Raw genomic sequence first — 27929 nt, forward strand, 5'->3', positions numbered from 1 at the left:
CAGCAACAGTTTAGTAGGTCCGTTTCCACTATAACATGAACAGTTTAGTAGGTCCGTTTCAACTATAACAGCAACAGTGTAGTAGGTCCGTTTCCACTATAACAGGAACAGTTTAGTAGGTCCGTTTCCACTATAACATGAACAGTGTAGTAGGTCAGTTTCAACTATAACATGAACAGTGTAGTAGGTCCGTTTCAACTATAACAGCAACAGTTTAGTAGGTCCGTCTCAACTATAACAGCAACAGTGTAGTAGGTCCGTTTCCACTATAACAGGAACAGTTTAGTAGGTCCGTTTCCACTATAACAGCAACAGTTTAGTAGGTCCGTTTCCACTATAACATGAACAGTGTAGTAGGTCAGTTTCAACTATAACAGCAACAGTTTAGTAGGTCCGTTTCCACTATAACAGGAACAGTTTAGTAGGTCCGTTTCCACTATAACAGGAACAGTTTAGTAGGTCCGTTTCCACTATAACAGGAACAGTTTAGTAGGTCCGTTTCCACTATAACATGAACAGTGTAGTAGGTCAGTTTCAACTATAACAGCAACAGTTTAGTAGGTCCGTTTCCACTATAACAGGAACAGTTTAGTAGGTCCGTTTCCACTATAACAGGAACAGTTTAGTAGGTCCGTTTCCACTATAACATGAACAGTGTAGTAGGTCAGTTTCAACTATAACAGCAACAGTTTAGTAGGTCCGTTTCCACTATAACAGCAACAGTTTAGTAGGTCCGTCTCAACTATAACAGCAACAGTGTAGTAGGTCCGTTTCCACTATAACAGGAACAGTTTAGTAGGTCCGTTTCCACTATAACATGAACAGTGTAGTAGGTCCGTTTCCACTATAACAGGAACAGTTTAGTAGGTCCGTTTCAACTATAACATGAACAGTTTAGTAGGTCCGTTTCCACTATAACATGAACAGTGTAGTAGGTCCGTTTCCACTATAACATGAACAGTGTAGTAGGTCCGTTTCCACTATAACATGAACAGTGTAGTAGGTCCGTTTCAACTATAACAGCAACAGTTTAGTAGGTCCGTTTCCACTATAACAGCAACAGTTTAGTAGGTCCGTTTCAACTATAACAGCAACAGTTTAGTAGGTCCGTTTCAACTATAACAGCAACAGTTTAGTAGGTCCGTTTCAACTATAACAGCAACAGTTTAGTAGGTCCGTTTCAACTATAACATGAACAGTTTAGTAGGTCCGTTTCAACTATAACAGCAACAGTTTAGTAGGTCCGTTTCAACTATAACAGCAACAGTTTAGTAGGTCCGTTTCAACTATAACAGCAACAGTTTAGTAGGTCCGTTTCAACTATAACAGCAACAGTTTAGTAGGTCCGTTTCCACTATAACAGCAACAGTTTAGTAGGTCCGTTTCAACTATAACAGCAACAGTTTAGTAGGTCCGTCTCAACTATAACAGCAACAGTTTAGTAGGTCCGTTTCAACTATAACATGAACAGTTTAGTAGGTCCGTCTCAACTATAACAGCAACAGTTTAGTAGGTCAGTTTCAACTATAACAGCAACAGTTTAGTAGGTCCGTTTCCACTATAACAGCAACAGTTTAGTAGGTCCGTTTCCACTATAACATGAACAGTTTAGTAGGTCCGTTTCCACTATAACATGAACAGTGTAGTAGGTCCGTTTCCACTATAACAGGAACAGTTTAGTAGGTCAGTTTCAACTATAACATGAACAGTGTAGTAGGTCCGTTTCCACTATAACATGAACAGTTTAGTAGGTCAGTTTCAACTATAACATGAACAGTGTAGTAGGTCCGTTTCAACTATAACAGCAACAGTTTAGTAGGTCCGTTTCAACTATAACAGCTAATTAGCTAATTGGTATACAGGCACACATACTGCTACTACTACTACTACACCACCCCCCCCCCCTCATGATCTTATCTTAAAATAAGAAATGCTTCCAACTGCAATCCTCCATTACATAACAATCTCAGACGATAACCAGTAGGGCTGTCTGCCACGCCACCTACTAATGAATTAGGCTACACGGTAGAACACTGCTTTTATTGATGAATTCCACAGGAGTGAACGACACCATGTTCCATGTTACTGTTCTTCACTTGCTGTATTGGTGGTTCACATCTTTCCTCTGACACGGTTGTGATTTTTATTTTACCTTTTATTTAACCAGGCAAGTCAGTTAAAAACAAAATTCTCATTTACAATGACGGACTAGGAACAGTGGGTTTAACTGCCTTGTTCAGGGGCAGATCGACAGATTTTTACCTTGTCAGCTCGGGGGATTCGATCTAGCAATATCCCAGTTACCAGCCCAACGCTCTGACCACTAGGCTACCTGCCGCCCCCGATAGCATGTCATTCATGGCATCCTGTCCAGTAGACAACAGATAAGCCCAATGCTGAAGGAGATGACTCATCTAAGCAGAATTAGTGACCCCCATGTGTGTGTGTGTCTATTAATTACCTTGCTTAGACAGAGAGCTTTCTGTCTACCAGAACTTACTTTCTGATACTGGAGCTGCATATATATATATATATATATCAGAGTGATGCCATCACAGAACATTTACTCAACAAATTAGGTCAAAATGCCCAGTAGTTCTACTGGTTTTATAAGTAGACCAGTGGGAGATAATAGATGGAAATCTATATCCAACGGAATAAAATAGCTGTCATCTATCTATTTATATAAATATATATATAGGTGTGTGTGTATCTTTGACTCACCTGATCAAATTCAGAGCTTCGGCCGTGTCTAGAATGACGAACACAGTCTGCGGCTGTTCGTGAGGTGCTCGCTGTACCAAAACGCGATTTTGATATGAATCAAATCTCCCCGTTTCCTCGCTGTTCTGCCCCTCGTTATAGGTAGACATTTCTCTACCAAGTCGGTTCCTGAGTTACTATTCAAAGATAGTATCTTAGCAGGGTCGAAGAATCGATACTGCAGCTTCAAATCCAGAAAGAGAGAGAGAGAGAGAGACAGAGAGAAAGAGACTATCACCGCACAAACACCGTAATGAATGAGCAGTGTTCGTTCCGTGTAGCTGCGGGGGGAGTCGTGATCAAATCATTCTGCTAACCGTTCTATTACGAGAAGTGGGGTGAAAGTAGGAGAAATCCTCGCCGACGTCAACCTGGGAGAGAGGCTACAAGGAACACTCCTGACCTGTAAAACGACTCTTACCTTCACCGTAACTATAACCTTAACCTAAGTTTAACCCAATTAAAAAGATACAACATATCGGTCTTGCAGGTAAGGAGTGTCCGTATTGCTTTTTTTCTGTCAACACTGAACGAAGGATCGTTCGAGCGTTGACGGACAAGCCAGGTTTCCAATGAACGGGTGGGTAGGCAGGGCTAGAATGTTCTTCAGCCTATAGGATTGCGTAAAGAGATCCACGAATGCATATAGGCCAGTTTAGAGCTTGTTTTCCACTTACCAAATATTTCATCTGCTTGTCACAAAGGTCGCAAATCACAAAACTATACCAGAAGCTATATCCTCTTATTTACTGCTGTTATGATGCAGTCCTACTGATTAAACATGGAATAAATGTTGTTTTCATGTAGGTTCTATTGATTAAACATGGAATAAATGTTGTTTTATGTCGGTCCTACTGATTAAACATAGATTAAATGTTGTTTTCATGTAGGTCCTACTGATTAAACATGGATTAAATGTTGTTTTTATGTCGGTCCTACTGATTAAACATGGAATAAATGTTGTTTTCATGTAGGTCCTACTGATTAAACATGGAATAAATGTTGTTTTTATGTCGGTCCTACTGATTAAACATGGATTAAATGTTGTTTTTATGTCGGTCCTACTGATTAAACATGGAATAAATGTTGTTTTTATGTAGGTTCTACTGATTAAACATAGATTAAATGTTGTTTTTATGTAGGTTCTACTGATGACACATGGAATAAATGTCCAGAAGTTTCACCCATCGGAAAGGTGTCATGTTGATTTTGATAAATGAATTAATTAGATAATCTATTTAGATTGAATATGGAATAAACCTAATAATAATGTCAGTGTTTCAGAGAACCAAACACCTGTAATGACACGTAGACCTGTAGTCTTCCTTTTATTTTATTTTATTTTTTTAAACTCATAAACATTTCATCGTTATCTTGCACAGATTTCATATGTATATCGACATACAATGGTACCCAGTGGCCTGCCACTAATATTATTATTAGTAATAAGATTAATCCTAATAATAATTATAATAACAGTGACACTCATTCCTATTGACAATAAAAACATATATACTGCTGTGTCATTCACGAAAAGAGGAAATAACTGTATCACATTATGACCTTTACACTCAGTGAGACTATAACACATTTCCAAAAGCTTTATTTGCATATGTTTTGCCAATGTATTTTAGGTGTCCAGGCCGTTCTGGTTCACTGTAACAAGATGCTAAGATCCTCCTTACCGTACTGACGGTTCATGTCAGGCTGAGCTCAACAGAGACCGAGGGATGTGTTCCGAAGTGGAAACCTACTCCCTACATAGTGCACAACATTTGACCAATGTGACAGAATTATATGGGTGACCCAATGGGCCCTGGTCAACAGTAGTGCCCTATACTATATAGTGAACGTGGTGCCTTTCAGACACAACCCTGGATGTTGATGAATAACAACAACATTAAAAATAATGGCAGGCAGACTAGAGCAGAGCAGTGTACAGGGCCACTAAGCTGATGACAGGACGTTACTGTAAACACACCGGTCACTACTTCTACCTGTCTGTCTGTATATCCCATTTACCGTCAAGGTACAGTAACAATCACACTCCAACATGTTTGTATAAACCCTGTAACACAGTTAAACTAACACACATGTAACGTGTCTGTTTACACATCTCCCGTCAGGGTTAAACTAACACACATGTAACTTGTGTGTATCCCATCATAGTTAAGGTAACAATCATGTAATAATAACAATAATAATAATTTATTAAATTTTATAGAATTTCAAAGCACTTAAAGATTAACATGTGACATGTGTGTACTGTATACACTTCCCCCATAGTTACGGTAACATCCATAGTTACAGTAACATCCATAGTTACAGTAACACCCATAGTTACAGTAACACCCATAGTTACAGTAACATGTAATGTGTGTAGCATGTTTGTATGTCTCATTATTATTTCACAGAATGTTCAAACAAGTTCATGTAGATGTCAATGAAAGACCATTTTTTTTTAAAAGTTTGTATATTGTAGTAAAGACGGTTGGTAAAATTCCCCAAACTTTGCAGATTCCTGATCTTCACACAAGGCACACAGCAGTTGTCCTTGAACGCGTGAGTACCTCTAGTCCCTCTAGACTTTTACATTGTAACAAACAGAATCATGTCTTACAATACAGTTCAACAATACGTTTGGAAGTATTGGGAAATTCATCCGTATAAATAAAACGTACTGTAGTGTATTCCAATGGGAATGTTGTGGAAAAGCTGGAAAGGGAGCTAAATTTGTAAAAAAAATAATAATAATAATAAAATTTAAAAAAAAACAGAGCACAGGTATTTTTGGTACACAAACAAAAATCCAAATATAATCCGAATTCATGATTCAAGAACAGTCCAGGATTTATATAACTACAGAATATATTCTAGTGTAACGGATGTGAAACGGCTAGCTTAGTTAGCGTGGGCGCTAAATAGCGTTTCAATCAGTGACGTCACTTGTTCTGAGACCTTGAAGTAGTAGTTCCCCTTGCTCCGCAGCTTTTGTGGAGCGATGGGTAACGATGCTTCGAGGGTGACTGTTGATGTGTGCAGAAGGTCCCTAGTTCGCGCCAAGGTTCAATATTACCGGCTATCAGGCGAAATAAAACAATACTTTGGAGTAAAACCAATAAATGAATACAAACCGCAGATTAAAAAAATAAAACGCTTGGATAGACACAAATAATGAAATAAAATGGACTGATGTAACAGTAGAACTTTAGACCGTCACCTCGCCCATGCCCGGGCGCGAACCAGGGACCCTCTGCACACATCAACAACAGTTACCCACGAAGCATCATTACCCATCGCTCCACAAAAGCCGCGGGGAACTACTACTTCAAGGTCTCAGAGCAAGTGACGTCACTGATTGAAACGCTATTTAGTGCCGCACCACCGCTAACTAAACTAGCCATTTCACATCCGTTACACTAGCACCACCGCTGACTAAACTAGCCATTTCACATCGGTTACACTGAGAGCCTCAATCGTATCGTAGTATCCCTAAGTGTACATTGGCAAAAGCAGAGGTAACATAAAGCGGTGTTGACGGATTATGTCTAAGAAGCTGTAAGACTGTACTGTAAGGCATGTTGTGGCTGTTACCATGGTAATGCAATGAGACAGGAAGTAGCTGTCCCGGCAAGCTAATTTATATAAACTTTATCGACAGTATTGTTATGTGTGCAGACAGTCGTGGTCCTGTTGTCTGTGCTGTTTGTAGACAAGACTGACACTCATCAACACTCTATAGTTCAGATAGATAAAAGTAGGTCTGGCACTACTATAATTCAACATGAGCGCTCTTTCATAGAGGGGAGGTGGGGATCAACGTAACCTAATGTATAGCTATTCAGATTTAAACCAACACTTTGAATCTGTGTTCTTGGCACATGAAGTGGTCTCAGACCATGAAGCCTGGTCTCAGACCTGTTTGTGCTGCTAACTCAAGAGTTGTCAAAGAGTTGGGTTAAACAGCACAAACAGATCTGGGACCAGGCTAGGTACAGTAGAGGCTGGATGGACGGCAAGTCAAGTACACACTGGAATGTCAATATGTACACACGGCACCTTATATCTGGTCTTGTCTATCTGGCGTTATTATACTGTAACTAAGCTACTGAATGTTTCTCTCAGTCAACAAAGAGCAACAATAACAAAACAATATCAATCCAAAACAATTGTTCAGCTGTGTTTAAAATATATATACCTTTGGAATTCATCGATCGACCAATCACCACGTTGAGTTACTAGTTTAGGGGTAAAAACAAAGACAACGTTTCAGTTTAGCCTGGTCCCAGATCTGTTGGTGCTGTCTTGCCAACTCCAATGGATGTTTTTATGGATGAGTTGGCAAGACAGCACAAATAGACCTGGTACCAGGCTAGTATCTATTCCCTTTACGTTATGTGAATTAACATCATCATCTTCAGACTAATACTGTAGTTAGTGGTCATTGAGAAGTTCTGGGATTTCCAAAAGTAGTTCAACCACGATAATTTGAAGTCCAATCTAGACAGCACCAACATGACAGCAATGACACATGTAGACTTTACACCTCACCCACACAACTGGGCCGAGAGGAGAATACATTATATTTACAATGCAAATGCATGTAAAAAACATACATAAACAACCCAGATTCATTAAAACATCTAAAATATTCAACTCTATTTTTGCTGTTTCATATATACTGTATCATTCTCTGTATTAAAACACTCTCATAAAGTCACATACCACTGGTTAGAATGATACAAACAGAAGCCATTTCTGAAATCTCTTAGTCTCCCCCCTTCCCCGCCTCTCTCTCTCTCTCTCTCTCTCTCTCTCTCTCACTCACACACGCTCTCTCTCTCTCTCTCTCTGTCTCTCACGCTCTCTCTCTCTCACTCACACACGCTCTCTCTCTCTCTCTCTCTCTCTCTCTCTCTCTGTCTCTCACTCTCTCTCTCTCACTCTCTCTCTGTCTCTCTCTCTGTCTCTCTCTCTCACTCTCTCACTCTCTGTCTCTGTCTCTCTCTCACTCTCTCACGCTCTCTCTCACTCTCTCTCTCTCTCTGTCTCTCTCACTCTCTCTCTCTCACTCTCTCTCTCACGCTCTCTCTCTCTCTCACGCTCTCTCTCTCTCTCTCTCTCACTCTCTCTCTCACTCTCTCCCGCTCTCTCTATTGTAAATCTGTCAACACAACATGCTTTCTCACTCAACAGCACAACCACATCCCAATGTACCGTAGCCTAAACAGATCGGTGGAGATTGGGAAGACGTTGTCAAGGTCTCTACTAAGGGCTCCATTAGTACAATATTATAAATACATATCTGACACGAGAAGCTCCAGCTATATTACCATGTTTTAGAAAGATAAATGATTTTATGGACAGTGGTGTATTTCATCAGTCTTTCTATACCTCCTCACTGTCTCTTCCAGATGCAAACAGGCGAACAACTAATTCCCTGCTTTTTGCAGCCGCTCTTAGTGTAATACTGCCTGTCTCCACTAGGTGGCAGAGGGGTGTGTTGTAACGCTTGTCAAGACATTGGGATCGATGTCTTTTTTTTACATTTTTTTTTTTTTTAAGCGTTCAGTTTTAGGAAGTCAGAAAGATTCTGCAAGTCAGGAACTAAATACATGCTTTTTAATAAAGAATGTATTCAGTTATAGATGGGTTCAATCCCTCTATTCATCACTGGGCCCTTGGCTCTAGAGATAACATGGACATCGAGGTTAGAAAACACTGTGTCTAATTGTAAAAAGTGAGAAACGGGCCAGAAACGTAACTTTTTCAATTGGAGTCAAAACTCTAAAAATAATATATATATATTTATATATATATTGTTTTAATCTTCTTTTAATAGTCGTTACCTGTGGTAATGTAACTGCATCTTCTTTCCACGCTCTACGTACAAAACAACTAGCCCCGTACAAGAACTAAGCAAACCATTTGCCATAAAAAGGGACAGTTTCAAATTGGGGAATTCTATATTCTAAATTCTATACAGCCGAACCCGACGAGAGAGAGTGCTTGAGGAGGAAGGATACCACTTGGTGACTGTAAGACTGTAACACATCCCCCCCAGAGTAGACGTGAAAGGCTATACAGATGGTGGATCTTCATTTGATCACTCTTTTGTGCAAACTTGTTGTATATTCAAGGTTTAAAAAACGCTTCTAAGGTTTGTTTGTTTGTACACTTTAAAATTTCAGACTTGATTTGGCGTAACAATTTTCATTATCAACCCCTACTTAAAAAAAAAAAAGGTTCATTTATTATAATCCACATATTAATTCACATTTCCTGTTGCTGCAGGATTCCAGCTGTAGCAAACTGTCTCATATTATGATCCTCCATCTGTAGCTTAACATCCCCAGGAGCAGACTCGGGAGCGAGCAGTTGTAGCAGGCAGCCATATCATTTCCTCTTTTCTTCAGCCAAAGGGCCAGGGATTCAGGGACAGTCTCTGTCCGTCCCTCCGTCCAGGGGTCAGTTAGCCCTCAGTCCATCATTATATTCCAACACTGTCCAGCCCTTCAGGAATCATCTCATTGCATTAGGAAGAAAGTAACAGATAGGATAGGATTACAATCACCATCACCATCCAAACAACAGCCATTTCACATGGAGGAACAGACACAGAAACACAGCTGTAGGGTATAATCAGCTTTCTACTTCCTTCTGTGGAGAGTTACACACGTTCAGAACCATAGAACACTCAGAACCATAGAACCCTAGACCACTCAGAACCCTAGAACACTCAGAACCATAGAACACTCAGAACCATAGACCACTCAGAACCCTAGAACACTCAGACAGCATAGTAACCACTCAATGTTCTAAACATGACATCATCAACATGGATTTTGGCAGAGGAAAATGGTACGGAGGAGGATGTCTGTTCTGTGCTCAGAATGAGAGGATGTAAAATCACTATGACACACTAATGTAATGTATTTCCTCTGAAGGGGGGGAGGGGAGCAAACACTTGACTTCGACTGGCATTGTTTCGTTATTGCAAACACTGGTTCACTAATGAGACAATGAGCAGTACACTGACGGAAAGAAACGGACCTGCAGATTATCATGCAACTGACTGATCACTGACATTAAATACAGAGAGGTGTGTGTCTGTGTGTGTCTGTGTCTGTGTGTGTGTGTGTGTGTGTCTGTGTGTGTCTGTGTCTGTGTGTGTGTGTGTGTGTGTCTGTGTGTGTCTCTGTGTGTCTGTGTGTGTGTGTGTGTGTGTCTCTGTGTGTATGTGTGTGTGTCTCTGTGTGTCTGTGTGTGTGTGTGTGTGTGTCTGTGTGTGTGTCTCTGTGTGTGTGTGTGTGTGTGTGTGTGTGTGTGTGTGTGTGTGTGTGTGCGTGTGTGTGTGTGTGTGTGTGCGTCTATGTGTGTGTGTGTGCGTGTGTGTGTGTGTGTCTGTGTCTGTGTCTGTGTGTGTGTGTGTCTGTGTGTGTGTCTGTAAATCTGTGTGTGTGTGTGTGTGTGTGTGTGTGTGTGTGTGTGTGTGTGTGTTTGTACGTTTTAGACTGTGCGTAGACTATTGTTATGCTCATGATCTGTACAGTTTGTAGTTTGTAGTTTTTATGTGTATACAGCAGATGATCTAATACTGATTTTACGCCTTCTAACCAATCACGTATTTTCTCCCGAGGTTGCAGTCTCCTCCCCTTCCTCCTCTAGGGTCTCTATTATTGAACCATGAGCCTGTAGCTCCTCCCCTCTCCCTGCACGTGATAGGACCTCTGTCCAGCGGCGCTGTAGCTCCTCCCCGTCGGCGCTGAAGTAGAGCGTAAGGTGTGATTGGCTGATTTTGAAGGCAAAGCGGCGTTCCATGCGGTCACATGACTCAGGAAGGGAGACCTCGAAGCCAATCAGAGGGACAGAGCGCTGGGCTTTCACATCCTGAAGGAGGTTAAACACAGAAAGTAAACGGTCAGAATTAGAATCACTTTCTTTTTCCAGAGGAAACTTAATTCAGGACGTTCAGTGGAAGATAAATATATACGTACAAGCACATCTCATCTCACCTGAGGAGTATATGTAGAGCTCCAAGGGTTCATTATCTGAGTCTATCAGCGGTCTATCAACGGTCTATCAGTGGTCTATCAGGGGTCTATCAGGGGTCTATCAGGGGTCTATCAGGGGTCTATCGACGGTCTATCAGTGGTCTATCAGTGGTCTATCAGGGGTCTACCAACGGTCTATCAGTGGTCTATCAGTGGTCTATCAGGGGTCTATCAGGGGTCTATCAGGGGTCTATCGACGGTCTATCAGGGGTCTATCAGGGCTCTATCAGGGGTCTACCAACGGTCTATCAACGGTTTAACAATAGTCTATCAGCGGTCTATCAGCGGTCTATCAGTGGTCTATCAGGGGTCTATCAGGGGTCTATCAACGGTCTATCAACGGTTTAACAATAGTCTATCAGTGGTCTATCAGCGGTCTATCAGTGGTCTATCAGCGGTCTACCAACGGTCTATCAACGGTCTATCAGCGGTCTATCAGGGGTCTATCAGCGGTCTATCAGTGGTCTATCAACGGTCTATCAGTGGTCTATCGACGGTCTATCAGCGGTCTATCAGCGGTCTATCAACGGTCTATCAGTGGTCTATCAGCGGTCTATCAGTGGTCTATCAGCGGTCTACCAACGGTCTATCAACGGTCTATCAGCGGTCTATCAGGGGTCTATCAGCGGTCTATCAGTGGTCTATCAACGGTCTATCAGTGGTCTATCGACGGTCTATCAGCGGTCTATCAGCGGTCTATCAACGGTCTATCAGTGGTCTATCAGCGGTCTATCAGTGGTCTATCAGCGGTCTACCAACGGTCTATCAACGGTCTATCAGCGGTCTATCAGGGGTCTATCAGCGGTCTATCAGTGGTCTATCAGGGGTCTATCAACGGTCTATCAATGGTCTATCAGCGGTCTATCAACGGTCTATCAGCGGTCTTTCAGCGGTCTATCAACAGTCTATCAGTGGTCTATCAGCGGTCTACCAACGGTCTATCAACGGTCTATCAGCGGTCTATCAGGGGTCTATCAACGGTCTATCAGTGGTCTATCAGCGGTCTATCAACGGTCTATCAGCGGTCTATCAGCGGTCTATCAACAGTCTATCAGTGGTCTATCAGCGGTCTATCAGTGGTCTATCAGCGGTCTACCAACGGTCTATCAACGGTCTATCAGCGGTCTATCAGGGGTCTATCAACGGTCTATCAGTGGTCTATCAGCGGTCTATCAGTGGTCTATCGACGGTCTATCAGCGGTCTATCAACGGTCTATCAGTGGTCTATCAACGGTCTATCAACGGTCTATCAGCGGTCTATCAGCGGTCTAACAATAGTCTATCAGCGGTCTGACAACAATCTAACAAGTCTGACAACAGTCTAACAAGTCTAACACCAGTCTAACCAGTCTAACAAGTCTAACAAGTCAAACCAGTCTAACAAGTCTAACACCAGTCTAACTCCAGTCTAACCAGTCTAACTCCAGGCTAACCAGTCTAACTCCAGTCTAACCAGTCTAACAAGTCTAACACCAGTCTAACTCCAGTCTAACCAGTCTAACTCCAGTCTAACCAGTCTAACTCCAGTCTAACCAGTCTAACAAGTCCAACACCAGTCTAACAAGTCTAACACCAGTCTAACAACAGTCTGCCAACAGTCTGACAACAGTCTAACAAGTCTAACACCAGTCTAACAACAGTCTGACAACAGTCTGACAACAGTCTAATAACAGTCTAACAACAGTCTAACCAGTCTAACAAGTCTAACAAGTCTAACACCAGTCTAACACCAGTCTAACATCAGTCTAATAACAGTCTAACAAGTCTAACAACAGTCTAACAACAGTCTAACACCAGTCTAAACAGTCTAACACCAGTCTAACACCAGTCTAACACCTGTAATAACAGGTTAATAGGGGTGTTATAACAGGTTAATTGGGGTGTAATAACAGGTTAATCGGGGCTAATAACAGGTTGATAGGGGTGTAATAACAGGTTAATAGGGGTGTAATAGCAGGTTAATAGGGGTGTAATAACAGGTTAATAGGGGTGTAATAACAGGTTAATAGGGGTGTAATAACAGGTTAATAGGGGTGTAATAACATGTTAATAGGGGTGTTATAACAGGTTAATAGGGGTGTAATAACAGGTTAATAGGGGTGTAATAACAGGTTAATAGGGGTGTAATAACAGGTTAATAGGGTTGTAATAACAGGTTAATAGGGGTGTAATAACAGGTCAATAGGTGTGTAATAACATGTTAATAGGGGATAACAGGTTAATAGGGGTGTTATAACAGGTTAATAGGGGTGTAATAACAGGTTAATAGGGGATAATAACAGGTTAATAGGGGTGTAATAACAGGTTAATAGGGGTGTAATAACAGGTTAATAGGGGTGTAATAACAGGTCAATAGGGGTGTAATAACAGGTTAATAGGGGTGTAATAACAGGTTAATAGGGGTGTTATAACAGGTTAATAGGGGCTAATGACAGGTTAATAGGGGTGTTATAACAGGTTAATAGGGGTGTTATAACAGGTTAATAGGGGTGTTATAACAGGTTAATAGGGGTGTTATAACAGGTTAATAGGGGTGTTATAACAGGTTAATAGGGGTGTAATAACAGGTTAATAGGGGTGTAATAACAGGTTAATAGGGGTGTAATAACAGGTTAATAGGGGTGTTATAACAGGTTAATAGGGGTGTTATAACAGGTTAATAGGGGTGTAATAACAGGTTAATAGGGGTGTAATAACAGGTTAATAGGGGTGTAATAACAGGTTAATAGGGGATAATAACAGGTTAATAGGGGTGTTATAACAGGTTAATAGGGGTGTAATAACAGGTTAATAGGGGCTAATAACAGGTCAATAGGGGTGTAATAACATGTTAATAGGGGTGTAATAACAGGTTAATAGAGGTGTTATAACATGTTAATAGGGGCTAATAACAGGTTAATAGGGGTGTAATAACAGGTTAATAGGGGTGTAATAACATGTTAATAGGGGTGTAATAACAGGTTAATAGGGGTGTTATAACAGGTTAATAGGGGTGTTATAACAGGTTAATAGGGGTGTAATAACAGGTTAATAGGGGTGTTATAACATGTTAATAGGGGTGTTATAACAGGTTAATAGAGGTGTTATAACAGGTCATCTCACCTGAGGAGCACCGTATATGTACAGCACCAGTGGTTCATTCTCTGGGATGACAAACCAGGCTTTCTGCCAGCCTCTGCCTGTTCCCTTCTCCATGTGGTGGAGGAAGCTACACATCACACTGTTCTCTGCTGCCACCGACGCCTGTTTCTGTAGACCCCACACACACACACACCAGTATATAGTATATTACATCACTCCTGTCTTTAACTTCTCAACTACAGTTAAAAAATGTAGAAAAGTATTTGACATAAATGCATGTCCTTGGTATAACTTTTGGTAATGTGTTTGACCAAGGCCTCACACCTTCAGTAGAACCTTCTGAAGTGTCTGTTTTTATAGAGGTTCTGTTATCTTACCTATATATACTATCTCTGGCCTCTCCTTTAACCGTTCTACAGCAGTCAGGATCTGCTACATACCTCTAATATTGACCGTCTTCTGTATGCGCTGCTTGTCAGACTGGCGGGGGAGGGGGGAACCCCCACTAGGGTGGTGTAGCAGTCGATGCACACCCTGTTAGCCCTGTTGTTGTCGTAGAGCAGACGGGCCCTGAACTCTGAACACTTTCCACACACCACCTGGAATACACAGAGAATATTTAGGGGAGGAGTTCTCTGGCTGGAGGGGGAGGAGTTCTCTGGCTGAGGGTGGAGGGGAGGAGCTCTCTGGCTGGAGGGGAGGAGTTCTCTGGCTGGAGGGGAGGAGTTCTCTGGCTGGAGGGGAGGAGTTCTCTGGCTGGAGGGGAGGAGTTATCTGGCTGGGGGAGGAGGGGAGGAGCTCTCTGGCTGGAGGGGAGGAGTTCTCTGGCTGGAGGGGAGGAGTTATCTGGCTGGAGGGGAGGAGTTCTCTGGCTGGAGGGGAGGAGTTCTCTGGCTGGGGTGGAGGGGAGGAGCTCTCTGGCTGGAGGGGAGGATTTCTCTGGCTGGAGGGAAGGAGTTCTCCGGCTGGAGGGGAGGAGTTCTCTGGCTGGAGGGGAGGAGTTCTCTGGCTGGAGGGAAGGAGTTCTCTGGCTGGAGGGGAGGAGATCTCTGGCTGGAGGGGACTAGTTCTCTGGCTGGGGTGGAGGGGAGGAGCTCTCTGGCTGGAGGGGAGGATTTCTCTGGCTGGAGGGGAGGAGTTCTCTGGCTGGAGGGGAGGAGTTCTCTGGGTGTAGGGGAGGAGGGCTCTGGCTGAGGGTGGAGGGGAGGAGGTCTCTGGCAAGAGGGGAGGAGGTTTCTGGCTGAGGGTGGAGGGGAGGAGTTCGCTGGCTGGAGGGGAGGGGTTCTCTGGCTGGATGGGAGGAGTTCTCTGGCTGGGGGTGGAGGGGAGGAGTTCTCTGGCTGGGGGGTGGAGGGGAGGAGTTCTCTGGCTGGGGGTGGAGGGGAGGAGTTCTCTGGCTGGGGGTGGAGGGGAGGAGTTCTCTGGCTGGGGGTGGAGGGGAGGAGTTCTCTGGCTGGGGGTGGAGGGGAGGAGTTCTCTGGCTGGGGGGTGGAGGGGAGGAGTTCTCTGGCTGGGGGGTGGAGGGGAGGAGTTCTCTGGCTGGGGGGTGGAGGGGAGGAGTTCTCTGGCTGGGGGGTGGAGGGGAGGAGTTATCTGGCTGGGGGTGGAGGGGAAGAGTTCTCTGGCTGGGGGGTGGAGGGGAGGAGTTCTCTGGCTGGAGGGGAGGAGTTCTCTGGCTGGGGGTGGAGGGGAGGAGTTCTCTGGCTGGGGGTGGAGGGGAGGAGTTCTCTGGCTGGGGGGTGGAGGGGAGGAGTTCTCTGGCTGGGGGGTGGAGGGGAGGAGTTCTCTGGCTGGGGGTGGAGGGGAGGAGTTCTCTGGCTGGGGGTGGAGGGGAGGAGTTCTCTGGCTGGGGGGTGGAGGGGAGGAGTTCTCTGGCTGGGGGTGGAGGGGAGGAGTTCTCTGGCTGGGGGTGGAGGGGAGGAGTTCTCTGGCTGGGGGGTGGAGGGGAGTTCTCTGGCTGGGGGTGGAGGGGAGGAGTTCTCTGGCTGGAGGGGAGGAGTTCTCTGGCTGGGGGTGGAGGGGAGGAGTTCTCTGGCTGGGGGGTGGAGGGGAGGAGGTCTCTGGCAAGAGGGGAGGAGGTTTCTGGCTGAGGGTGGAGGGGAGGAGTTCTCTGGCTGGAGGGGAGGAGGGGAGGAGTTCTCTGGCTGGAGGGGAGGAGTTCTCTGGCTGGGGGTGGAGGGGAGGAGTTCTCTGGCTGGAGGGGAGGAGTTCTCTGGCTGGAGGGGAGGAGTTCTCAACTGTAGTTATTTTTTAATTTTTTATTTTCTCCCCAATTTTCGTGGTTCCAATTGTTTAGTAGCTACTATCTTGTCTCATTGCTACAACTCCTGTACGGGCTCGGGAGAGACGAAGGTTGAAACCCAACCAAGCCGCACTGCTTCTTAACACAGCGTGCATCCAACCCGGAAGCCAGCCGCACCAACGATGCACACACAACAGAGTGAGAGAGAAAGCAATGGCGTGGTGCACTTACTGTATCTGCACATACGTGACATTAGTACACCATTTTCGGGGACCAATTTTTGGCCTGTGAGCCCTACTTTGAGAACTACTGACTAAAAAGTATTCAAGAGTACAGGAGAATCTCTTTAAATCAAGAGTTTTTAATATTGAATTGTGTCTAATTCTTCAGCATTAGACCGACTGACAATCTGGTCACATGTACATGACATCATGATTTGATTGGAGACGTACGTGTCACATGTACATTACATCATGACTTGATTGGAGACGTACGTGTCACATGTACATAACATCATGATTTGATTGGAGACGTACGTGTCACATGTACATAACATCATGATTTGATTGGAGACGTACGTGTCACATGTACATAACATCATGATTTGATTGGAAACGTACGTGTCCACAGGCCTTGCAGTGGTGACGTCTCTTGGTGATGGAGTTAAACGGCTCCTGGCACTTCATACACAGAGTCACCTCCTTCTCACGGATCGGAGTGGGGGCACGCTTCCCCAGCTCATTACAGTTCTGAGAGAGAAGAGAAGAGAGGAACAGAGGAGAGAGAGAGAGACAGACATAGAGAGAGAGAGAGAGAGAGAGAGAGAGAGAGAGAGAGAGAGAGAGAGAGAGAGAGAGAGAGAGAGAGAGAGACCGAGACATAGAGAGACAGAGACATAGAGAGACAGAGAGAGATAGATATATGTATATAGAGATAGAGATATATATATATATATATATGTATATATATATATATATAGAGAGAGAGAGACAGAGAGAGAGATAGATATAGAGAGAGAGAGAAACAGAGATGGGGAGAAATACAATATGATCTCACAGATGGAGACATTTCAGAAGCTAAAGAGTTGAATTGAATAGTGTTAATAAAGTAAGGTAGAGGGGTTATACGGGGGTGAGAGCCTAGGGGTTATACTGGGGTCAGAGCCTAGGGCTTATACTGGGGTCAGAGCCTAGGGGTTATACTGTGGTCGGAGCCTAGGGGTTATACTGGGGTCAGAGTCTAGGGGTTATACTGGGGTCAGAAGCTAGGGGTTATACTGGGGTCAGAGCCTAGGGGTTATACTGGGGTCAGAGCCTAGGGATTATACTGGGGTCAGAGGCTAGGGCTTATACTGGGGTCAGAGCCTAGGGGTTATACTGGGGTCAGAGCCTAGGGGTTATACTGGGGTCAGAGCCTAGGGGTTATACTGGGGTCAGAAGCTAGGGTTTATACTGGGGTCAGAAGCTAGGGGTTATACTGGGGTCAGAGCCTAGGGATTATACTGGGGTCAGAGGCTAGGGGTTATACTGGGGTCAGAGCCTAGGGGTTATACTGGGGTCAGAGCCTAGGGGTTATACTGGGGTCAGAGCCTAGGGGTTATACTGGGGTCAGAGCCTAGGGGTTATACTGGGGTCAGAGCCTAGGGGTCATACTGGGGTCAGAGCCTAGGGGTTATACTGGGGTCAGAGCCTAGGGGTTATACTGGGGTCAGAGGCAAAAGGTTATACTGGGGTCAGAGGCAAAAAGTTATGCTGGGGTCAGAGGCTAGGGGTTATACTGGGGTCAGAGCCTAGAAGCCAGGGGTTATGCTGGGGTCAGAGGCCAGGGGTTATGCTGGTGTCAGAGGCTAGGGGTTATACTGGGGTCAGAACCTAGGGGTTATGCTGGTGTCAGAGGCTAGGGGTTATACTGGGGTCAGAGCCTAGAAGCCAGGGGTTATGCTGGGGTCAGAGGCTAGTTGTTATGCTGGGGTCAGAAGCAAAAGGTTATGCTGGGGTCAGAGGCAAAAGGTTATATTGGGATCAGAGGCTAGGGGTTATATTGGGGTCAGAGGCTAGGGGTTATACTGGGGTCAGAGGCTAGGGGTTATATTGGGGTCAGAGGCTAGGGGTTATACTGGGGTCAGAGGCTAGGGGCTATGCTGGGGTCAGAGGCTAGGGGTTATGCTGGTGTCAGAGGCTAGGGGTTATACTGGGGTCAGAACCTAGGGGTTATGCTGGTGTCAGAGGCTAGGGGTTATACTGGGGTCAGAGGCTAGGGGTTATGCTGGGGTCAGAGGCAAAAGGTTATGCTGAGGTCAGAGGCTAGGGGTTATGCTGGGGTCAGAACCTACATGTGAGTTGGAGGGGCTAGGGGTTAGGGGCTAGGAGTTGTATAGTATTTTACAGGTGAGTTGGAGGGGTTAGAGGCAAGGGGTTAGGGGTTAGGGGCTAGGGGTTGTATTGTATCTTACAGGTGAGTTGTAGGATTATTATCCTAGGGGCTAGGGCCTAGGGGTTAGGGACTATGGGTTAGGGACTAGGGGTTAGGGGCTAGGGGTTAGTGGCCAGGGATTAGGGGTTAGGGGTTAGAGGCTAGGGGTTATGCTGGGGTTAGTGGCTAGGGGTTCTGCTGGGGTTAGTGGCTAGGGGTTCTGCTGGGGTTAGTGGCTAGGGGTTCTGCTGGGGTAAGTGGCTAGGGGTTATTCTGGGTTAGGGGCTAGGGGTTATGCTGGGGTTAGTGGCTAGGGGTTATGGTGGGGTTAGGGGCTAGGGGTTATGCTGGGGGTTAGTGGTTATGCTGGGGTTAGGGGCTAGGGTATGGGGTTAGGGACTATGGACTAAGGGCTAGGGATTGGACTAAGGGCTAGGGATTACAGACTAGGGGCTAGGGACTAGGGACTAAGGGTTAGGGACTAGGGGCTAGGGACTAAGGGGTAGAGACTAGGGACTAAGGGTTAGGGGCTAGGGACTAAGGGTTAGGGACTATGGACTAAGGGCTAGGGATTACAGACTAGGGGCTAGGGACTAGGGACTAAGGGTTAGGGACTAGGGGCTAGGGACTAAAGGTTAGGGACTAGGGACTAAGGGTTAGGAACTAGGGGCTAGGGACTAAGGGTTATGGACTAGGGACTAAGGGTTAGGGGCTAGGGGTTATGCTGGGGTTATGCTGGGGTTACTGGCTAGGGGCTAGGGGTTATGCTGGGGTTACTGGCTAGGGGCTAGGGGTTATGCTGGGGTTATGCTGGGGTTAGGGGCTAGGGGTTATGCTGGGGTTAGTGGCTAGGGGAGAGGGAGTGTAGTTCTAGTGGTTAGGGACTATGGACTAAGGGCTAGGGATTAGAGACTAGGGGCTAGAGACTAGGGACTAAGGGCTAGGGATGAGAGACTATGGGCTAGGGACTAGGGGCTAGGGGTTAGGGACTAGGGGTTAGGGGCTAGGGGTTATGGGCTAGGGTTTAGGGGTAGAATAATATCTTACTGGTCAGTTAGGATGAGTGGAGTCCTAGAGGTTAGGGGCTAGGGGTTAGGTGCTAGGGGTTGTATAGTATCTTACAGGTGAGTTGGAGGGGCTAGGGGTTAGGGGCTAGGGGTTGTATAGTATCTTACAAGTGAGTTGGAGAGGCTAGGGGTTAGGGGCTAGGGGTTGTATAGTATTTTACAGGTGAGTTGGAGAGGCTAGGGGTTAGGGGTTGCATAGTATCTCACAGGTGAGTTGGAGGGGCTAGGGGTTAGGGTCTAGGGGTTAGGGGCTAGGGGTTGTATTGTATCTTACAGGTGAGTTGGAGGGGCTAGGGGTTAGGGGCTAGGGGTTGTATTGTATCTTATAGGTGAGTTGGAGGGGCTAGGGGCTAGGTGTTGTATTGTATCTTACAGGTGAGTTGGAGGGGCTAGGGGTTAGGGACTAGGTGTTAGGGGCTAGGGGTTATGGGCTAGGGCTTAGGGTTAGGGCTAGGGGCAAGGGGTTAGGGGCAGTATAGTATCTTACAGGTGAGTTGGGAGGAGTGTAGTCCTAGGGGCTAGGGGTTAGGGGTTAGGGGCTAGGGGTTAGGGCTAGGTGTTAGGGGCAATATAGTATCTTACAGGTGAGTTGGGAGGAGTGTAGTCCTCATCTCGGAGAGAACAGTTGAGATGGTGGAACGTGGCAAGCGTCTGTTCATGTCTTTGGATAGTGGCCTGGATAGCTTGGATCCAATCTCTCTTCTCTTCTTCAGTCCTACTCACAATAGACAAATGGCTTTGAGTTAAATAGTAATTGCAATTCATTGTGAAATGTGTCCATTGCTAAAAGCAGAGATTATAAAAAATTAAATAAAAAATGTAACAACTCAAAAGCCTCTAATTCAAGATAGAGGAAGAGAATCCGCTGCCCTCACCTGGCCTGGAGCTCTAGTGATCGCTGTTTTCCAGACACCAGGAAGGTTCTGGGAACGTTAATACTGCTGCTCTCCTTCAGCTCCATCCCATCCACATCAATCCTGGCTCTCACACCAAACTTCTGACCAATCAACCTCAGTTTAGGGACGCAGTACAATAACCTATCATTGAACTGCAGAGAGAGAGAGGGGGGAGACAGGGAGACAGAGAGAGAGAGAGAGAGAGAGAGAGAGAGAGAAAGAGCGAGAGGGAGAGAGGTGAAGAGTGGGAGGGAGCGAGAGAGCGGTGGGTGAAGAAGTAGAGAGAGGGAGAGATGTAGCCCTAGTTGCATTTTAGATTCACAACATAAATCACAACATGATTTCAAGCAGTGAACAGTGTTCGCCCCAACGTATCAACAGCTTTGCCATTTTCACACTCCCACTGTTACAATGACTCACTCACCAGGATGAGGTATCTGTCCTGTGAGGTGTGTGTGTGTGTCACTCACCAGGATGAGGTATCTGTCCTGTGAGGTGCCGTTCTTAGCCGATAGTTTGAGGATGTGTCCCTCCTTGATGAGTTCGTTAGTAGGGTTAACGATGTCCTCCTCTCCTCCCAGCAACTCATACACCTTCAGCAGTTTACGCATACGCTCCTGTACGATACACACACAGGATGTCAAGGTGCTGCGCAAGGGAACAAAAAATCTTTGCACAATGCACGTTCGCACATCTACAGATGTAGGATCGTAATTTGATCACTCATTTTTTTTTTTTTTTTTTTTTGCTGAGAATTTTCCTGCCCGGCAGGAAATGCAAATTTGTAGTGTGTTTGAATTTAAAACATGTTTCTAAAGTTTGTAATTTCCACTTTTGCTAAAATGAAAAAATGTATCAACTTCTACAAGAATGTCCATGAATTATAATCCACATAATAAATCAAATTTTCTGTTGCTGCTGTAGAAAACTGGCTCAAATTAAGATCCTACATCCGTATACTAACAACTTAACACAGGTTTGTAGGAGAATCAACACCTGAAATAGATCGTGTATAGTTGGAAATAAACATGAAATAAAGTGCTTCAGGCACAGGTACACTCACTGCTTAAAACCACATGGTACTCTGAGTAATCAGTCTTATTCAAATTCATTCAGATATATTTGCTGAGAAAATACAGATTAAGTAGAACACTATGCAGAATATACTGTTAAAGGAGAACACTATACAGAATATACTGTTGAATGGGATCACTATGCAGAATATACTGTTGAAGGAGATCACTATGCAGAATATACTGTTGAAGGAGAACACTATGCAGAATATAATGTTGAAGGAGAACACTATGCAGAGTATACAGTTGAAGGAGAACACTATGCAGAATATACTGTTGAAGGAGAACACTATGCAGAATATACTGTTGAAGGAGAACACTATGCAGAATATACTGTTGAAGGAGAACACTATGCAAATCAAATCAAAGTTTATTTGTCACGTGCGCCGAATGCTTACTTACAGGCTCTAACCAATAGTGCAAAAAAGGTATTAGGTGAACAATAGGTAAGTAAAAAAATGTAAAAAGACAGGCTATATACAGTAGCAAGGCTATAAAAGTAGCGAGGCTACATACAGACACCGGTTAGTCGGGCTGATTGAGGTAGTATGTACATGTAGATATGGTTAAAGTGACTGTGCATATATGGTGAACAGAGAGTAGCAGCAGCGTAAAAGAGGGGTTGGTGGGTGGTGGGACACAATGCAGATAGCCCGGTTAGGGAATGTGCGGGAGCACTGGTTGGTCGGCCCAATTCAGGTAGTATGCACATGAATGTATAGTTAAAATGACTATGCATATATGATAAACAGAGAGTAGCAGCGTAAAAGAGGGGTTGGGGGGGCACACAATGCAAATAGTCCGGGTAGCCATTTGATTACCTGTTCAGGAGTCTTATGGCTTGGGGGTAAAAACTGTTGAGAAGCCTTGTTGTCCTAGATTTGGCACTCCGGTACCACTTGCCATGCGGTAGTAGAGGGAACAGTCTATGACTGGGGTGGCTGGGCTCTTTGACAATTTTTAGGGCCTTCCTCTGATACCGCCTGGTGTAGAGGTCCTGGATGGCAGGCAGCTTAGCCCCGGTGATCTACTGGGCCATTCGCACTACCCTCTGTAGTGCCTTGTGGTTGGAGGCCAGAGCAACTGCTATCCCAGGCAGTGATGCAACCAACTCTCGATATTGCCGCTGTAGAACCTTTTGAGGATCTCAGGACCCATGCCAAATCTTTTTAGTTTCCTGAGGGGGAATAGGCTTTGTCGTGCCCTCTTCAAGACTGTCTTGGTGTGTTTGGACCATTCTAGTTTGCTGTTGATGTGGACACCAAGGAACTTGAAGCTCTCAACCTGCTCCACTACAGCCCCGTCAATGAGAATGGGGGCGTGCTCGGTCCTCCTTTTCCTGTATTCCACAATCATCACCTTAGTCTTTGTTATGCTGAGGGATAGGTTGTTATTCTGCCACCACCCGGCCAGGTCTCTGACCTCTTCCCTATAGGCTGTCTCGTCGTTGTCGGTGATCAGGCCTACAACTGTTGTGTTGTCTGCAAACTTAATGACGGTGTTGGAGTCATGCTTGGCCATGCAGTCGTGGGTGAACAGGGAGTACAGGAGGGGACTGAGCACATACCCCTGGGGAGCTCCAGTGTTGAGGATCAGCGTGGCAGATGTGTTGCTACCTACCCTCATCACCTGGGGGCGGCCCGTCAGGAAGTCCAGGATCCAGTTGCAGAGGGAGGTGTTTAGTCCCAGGATCCTTAGCTTAGTGATGAGCTTTGAGGGTACTATGGTGTTGAACGCTGAGCTGTAGTCAATGAACCGCATTCTCACATAGGTGTTCCTTTTGTCCAGGTGTGAACGGGCAGTGTGGAGTGCAATAGAGATTGCATCATCTGTGGATCTGTTTGGGCGGTATGCAAATTAGAGTGGGTCTAGAGTTTCTGGGATAATGGTGTTGATGTGAGCCCTTACCAGCCTTTCAAAGCACTTCATGGCTACGGACGTGAGTGCTACAGGTCTGTAGTCATTTAGGCAGGTTACCTTTGTGTTCTTGGGCACAGGGACTATGGTGGTCTGCTTGAAGCATGTTGGTATTACAGACTCAATCAGGGACACGTTGAAAATGTCAGTGAAGACACCTGCCAGTTGGTAAGCACATGCCCGGAGCACACGTCCTGGTAATCCGTCTGGCCCCACAGCCTTGTGTATGTTGACCTGTTTAAAGGTCTTACTCACGTCGGCTACGTAGAGCGTGATCACAAAGTCGTCCGGAACAGATGATGCTCTCATGCATGCCTCAGTGTTGCTTGCCTCGAAGCATAGAAGTGTTTAGCTCGTCTGCTAGGCTCGTGTCACTGGGCAGCTCGCGGCTGTGTTTCTCTTTGTAGTCTGTAATAGTTTGCAAGCCCTGCCACATCCGACGAGCGTCGGAGCCAGTGTAGTACAATTCAATCTTAGCCCTGTATTGACGGTTTGCCTGTTTGATGATTCGTCGGAGGGCATAGCGGGATTTCTTGTAAGGGTTAGATTCCTGCACCTTGAAAGCGGCAGCTCTACCCTTTAGCTCAGTGCGAATGTTACCTGTAATCCATGGCTTCTGGTTGGGGTATGTACGTACAGTCACTGTGGGGACGACGTCCTCAATGCACTTATTGATAAAGCCAGTGACTGATGTGGTGTACTCAATGCCATCGGAAGAATCCCGGAACATGTTCCAGTCTGTGCTGCAAAACAGTCCTGTAGTTTAGCATCTGCTTCATCTGACCACTTGTTTATAGACTGAGTCACTGGTGCTTCCTGCTTTAATTTTTGCTTGTAAGCAGGAATCAGAAGGATAGAGTTGTGGTCGGATTTACAGAATGCAGAATATACTGTTGAAGGAGAACACTATGCAGAATATACTGCTGAAGGAGAACACTATGCAGAATATACTGTTGAAGGAGAAGACTATGCAGAATATACTGTTGAAGGAGAACACTATGCAGAATGTGCCACAGCTACAGTATTTGGTGAAGAAATGTGTGTGTGTGTGTGTGTGTGTGTGTGTGTGTGTGTGTGAGTGTGAGTGTGTGTGTGTGTGTGTGTGGACATGTTTAACTATACTGGTGAACAAAAGTACTTCTACGTGGTTTAGGGTTAGAATTAGTGTTAGAGCTAGAATTAGGGTTAAATGTTAGGTTTAGGGTTAGGGATATTAAGGAAAATAGGATTCTTAATGGGAATCAATTGTGTGTCCCAAGGTTAGTAAAATAAGACTGTGTGTGTGTGTGTGTGTGTGTGTGTGTGTGTGTGTGTGTGTGTGTGTGTGTGTGTGTGTGTGTGTGTGTGTGTGTGTGTGTGTGTGTGTGTGTGTGTGTGTGTGTGTGTGCGTGCGTGTGAGGGCCAGTGATGCGTGGGTCAGCTGTTTGTTCCCCCGCACCCACCCGCAATTGCTAATAACTCATCCGCAATCACCCGACTATATGAGACAAAGTGAATAACACACCTGCACCCATCCCTAACTCCTTAAATATATAACATATGCTGTAGGCCACAGTGAGAGACAACAGAATGATTTTTTTTGCCTATCATTTCCAACATTTTGATATGCTATTTGTGAGTCAACTTATCTATAATTAGATCCATGCAGCTTCTCTTCAGTCATTACTTGTTTCCCTAGAAGACTAAATAAATCCCTGCTCACCAGAATGATGTCATAAATGGATAGAATGAATGATGTCATAAATGGATAGAATGAATGATGTCATAAATGGATAGAATGAATGATGTCATAAATGGATAGAATGAATGATGTCATAAATGGATAGAATGAATGATGTCATAAATGGATAGAATGAATGATGTCATACATGGATTGAATGAATGATGTCATAAATGGATAGAATGAATGATGTCATAAATGGATAGAATGAATGATGTCAAAAATGGACAGAATGAATAAAGTCATAAATGGATAGAATGAATGTCAAAAATTTATAGAATGAATGATGTCATAAGTGGATAGAATGAATGATGTCATAAATAGATCGAATGAATTATGTCATAAATGGATAGAATGAATGATGTCATGAATGGATAGAATGAATGATGTCATAAATGGATTGAATGAATGATGTCATAAATGATGTCATAAATGGATAGAATGAATGATGTCATAAATGGATAGAATGAATGATGTCATAAATGGATAGAATGAATGATGTCATAAATGGATAGAATGAATGATGTCATAAATGGATAGAATGAATGATGTCATAAATGGATAGAATGAATGATGTCATAAATGGATAGAATGAATGATGTCATACATGGATTGAATGAATGATGTCATAAATGGATAGAATGAATGATGTCATAAATGGATAGAATGAATGATGTCAAAAATGGACAGAATGAATAAAGTCATAAATGGATAGAATGAATGTCAAAAATTTATAGAATGAATGATGTCATAAGTGGATAGAATGAATGATGTCATAAATAGATCGAATGAATTATGTCATAAATGGATAGAATGAATGATGTCATGAATGGATAGAATGAATGATGTCATAAATGGATTGAATGAATGATGTCATAAATGATGTCATAAATGGATAGAATGAATGATGTCATAAATGGATAGAATGAATGATGTCATAAATGGATAGAATGAATGATGTCATAAATGGATAGAATGAATGATGTCATGAATGGATAGAATGAATGATGTCATAAATGGATTGAATGAATGATGTCATAAATGGATAGAATGAATTATGTCATAAATGGATAGAATGATGTCATAAATGGATAGAATGAATGATGTCATAAATGATGTCATAAATGGATAGAATGAATGATGTCATAAATGGATAGAATGAATGATGTCATAAATGGATTGAATGAATGACGTCGGTAAAGTTTGTCTTCTCTTTCCTCTTTTCATCTCTGCTTCTCTCACGCATCAAAAATGCTTAGGGACCGGGGAGGGAAAAAAATGACATCAATTTGACCGGTTTTAAGGAAATTAAAAGCTGTTAAAAATGACCTAAAATGTTTTTGATAAGATTTCATTTTGGTTTGGATGCATTTCTTTATTTAGCTTTTATTTAACCAGCTAGGCTAGTTGAGAACAAGTTCTCATTTGCACCTGTGACCCGGCCAAGATAAAGCATAGCAATTCGACCCGTACAACAACACAACACCTCATACAACCGCATATTTTATGTGGTTGAAATACTATCACCTTTTATGACGCTGATAAAGATAGCACCTTTACAGACGGTCCCTAACAGCGGTTGAAATACGATCAGTTTGTATGATGCTGATAAAGATAGCACCTTTACAGACGGTCCCTAACAGTGGTTGAAATACGATCAGTTTGTATGATGCTGATAAAGATAGCACCTTTACAGACGGTCCCTAACAGTGGTTGAAATACGATCAGTTTGTATGATGCTGATAAAGATAGCACCTTAACAGACGGTCCCTAACAGTGGTTGAAATACGATCAGTTTGTATGATGCTGATAAAGATAGCACCTTTACAGACGGTCCCTAACAGTGGTTGAAATACGATCAGTTTGTATGGTGCTGATAAAGATAGCACCTTTACAGACGGTCCCTAACAGTGGTTGAAATACGATCAGTTTGTATGATGCTGATAAAGATAGCACCTTTACAGACGGTCCCTAACAGTGGTTGAAATACGATCAGTTTGTATGATGCTGATAAAGATAGCACCTTTACAGACGGTCCCTAACAGTGGTTGAAATACGATCAGTTTGTATGATGCTGATAAAGATAGCACCTTAACAGACGGTCCCTAACAGTGGTTGAAATACGATCAGTTTGTATGATGCTGATAAAGATAGCACCTTTACAGACGGTCCCTAACAGTGGTTGAAATACGATCAGTTTGTATGGTGCTGATAAAGATAGCACCTTTACAGACGGTCCCTAACAGTGGTTGAAATACGATCAGTTTGTATGATGCTGATAAAGATAGCACCTTTACAGACGGTCCCTAACAGTGGTTGAAATACGATCAGTTTGTATGATGCTGATAAAGATAGCACCTTTACAGACGGTCCCTAACAGTGGTTGAAATACGATCAGTTTGTATGATGCTGATAAAGATAGCACCTTTACAGACGGTCCCTAACAGTGGTTGACATACGATCAGTTTGTATGATGCTGATAAAGATAGCACCTTAACAGACGGTCCCTAACAGTGGTTGAAATACGATCAGTTTGTATGGTGCTGATAAAGATAGCACCTTTACAGACGGTCCCTAACAGTGGTTGAAATACGATCAGTTTGTATGGTGCTGATAAAGATAGCACCTTTACAGACGGTCCCTAACAGTGGTTGAAATACGATCAGTTTGTATGATGCTGATAAAGATAGCACCTTTACAGACG

The 27929-nt window shown here is 44.1% G+C and overlaps 2 protein-coding genes and 1 long non-coding RNA gene across 6 annotated transcripts in view; all 3 read right to left on the reverse strand.

Annotated features, from left to right (window-relative positions):
• Positions 1–3477, reverse strand: part of LOC110492701 (transcription factor E3) — a 91335-nt gene extending 87858 nt beyond the window's left edge. For 2 of the 3 annotated variants that reach the window (XM_036947813.2, XM_036947812.2), the window contains exon 1: positions 2725–3477. In XM_036947813.2, coding sequence (XP_036803708.1) covers positions 2725–2873 — 149 coding nt within the window. In that variant the 5' untranslated portion in view covers positions 2874–3477. Of the gene's footprint in view, positions 1–2262; positions 2347–2724 lie in introns of those variants that run through there. The other variant, XM_090204041.1, reaches the window with a different exon arrangement.
• LOC149977354 (uncharacterized) overlaps positions 1–27929 on the reverse strand; it is a 460718-nt gene that overhangs the window by 88035 nt on the left and 344754 nt on the right. The window lies entirely within an intron of this gene.
• LOC110491181 (FYVE, RhoGEF and PH domain containing 1) overlaps positions 4081–27929 on the reverse strand; it is a 166234-nt gene continuing 142385 nt past the window's right edge. For both annotated transcript variants that reach the window (XM_090204038.1, XM_090204039.1), the window contains exons 9-15: positions 20986–21132; positions 20495–20667; positions 20202–20334; positions 16761–16889; positions 14339–14497; positions 13920–14066; positions 4081–10653 (exon numbers count right to left, since the gene is read on the reverse strand). In XM_090204038.1, the coding sequence (XP_090060164.1) occupies positions 10384–10653; positions 13920–14066; positions 14339–14497; positions 16761–16889; positions 20202–20334; positions 20495–20667; positions 20986–21132 (1158 nt within the window). In that variant the 3' untranslated portion in view covers positions 4081–10383. The remainder of the gene's footprint in view (positions 10654–13919; positions 14067–14338; positions 14498–16760; positions 16890–20201; positions 20335–20494; positions 20668–20985; positions 21133–27929) is intronic.

This window comes from Oncorhynchus mykiss, chromosome 16, assembly GCF_057628025.1.
Source record: "Oncorhynchus mykiss isolate SJ-2025 chromosome 16, ASM5762802v1, whole genome shotgun sequence".
Lineage (NCBI taxonomy): Eukaryota > Metazoa > Chordata > Actinopteri > Salmoniformes > Salmonidae > Oncorhynchus > Oncorhynchus mykiss.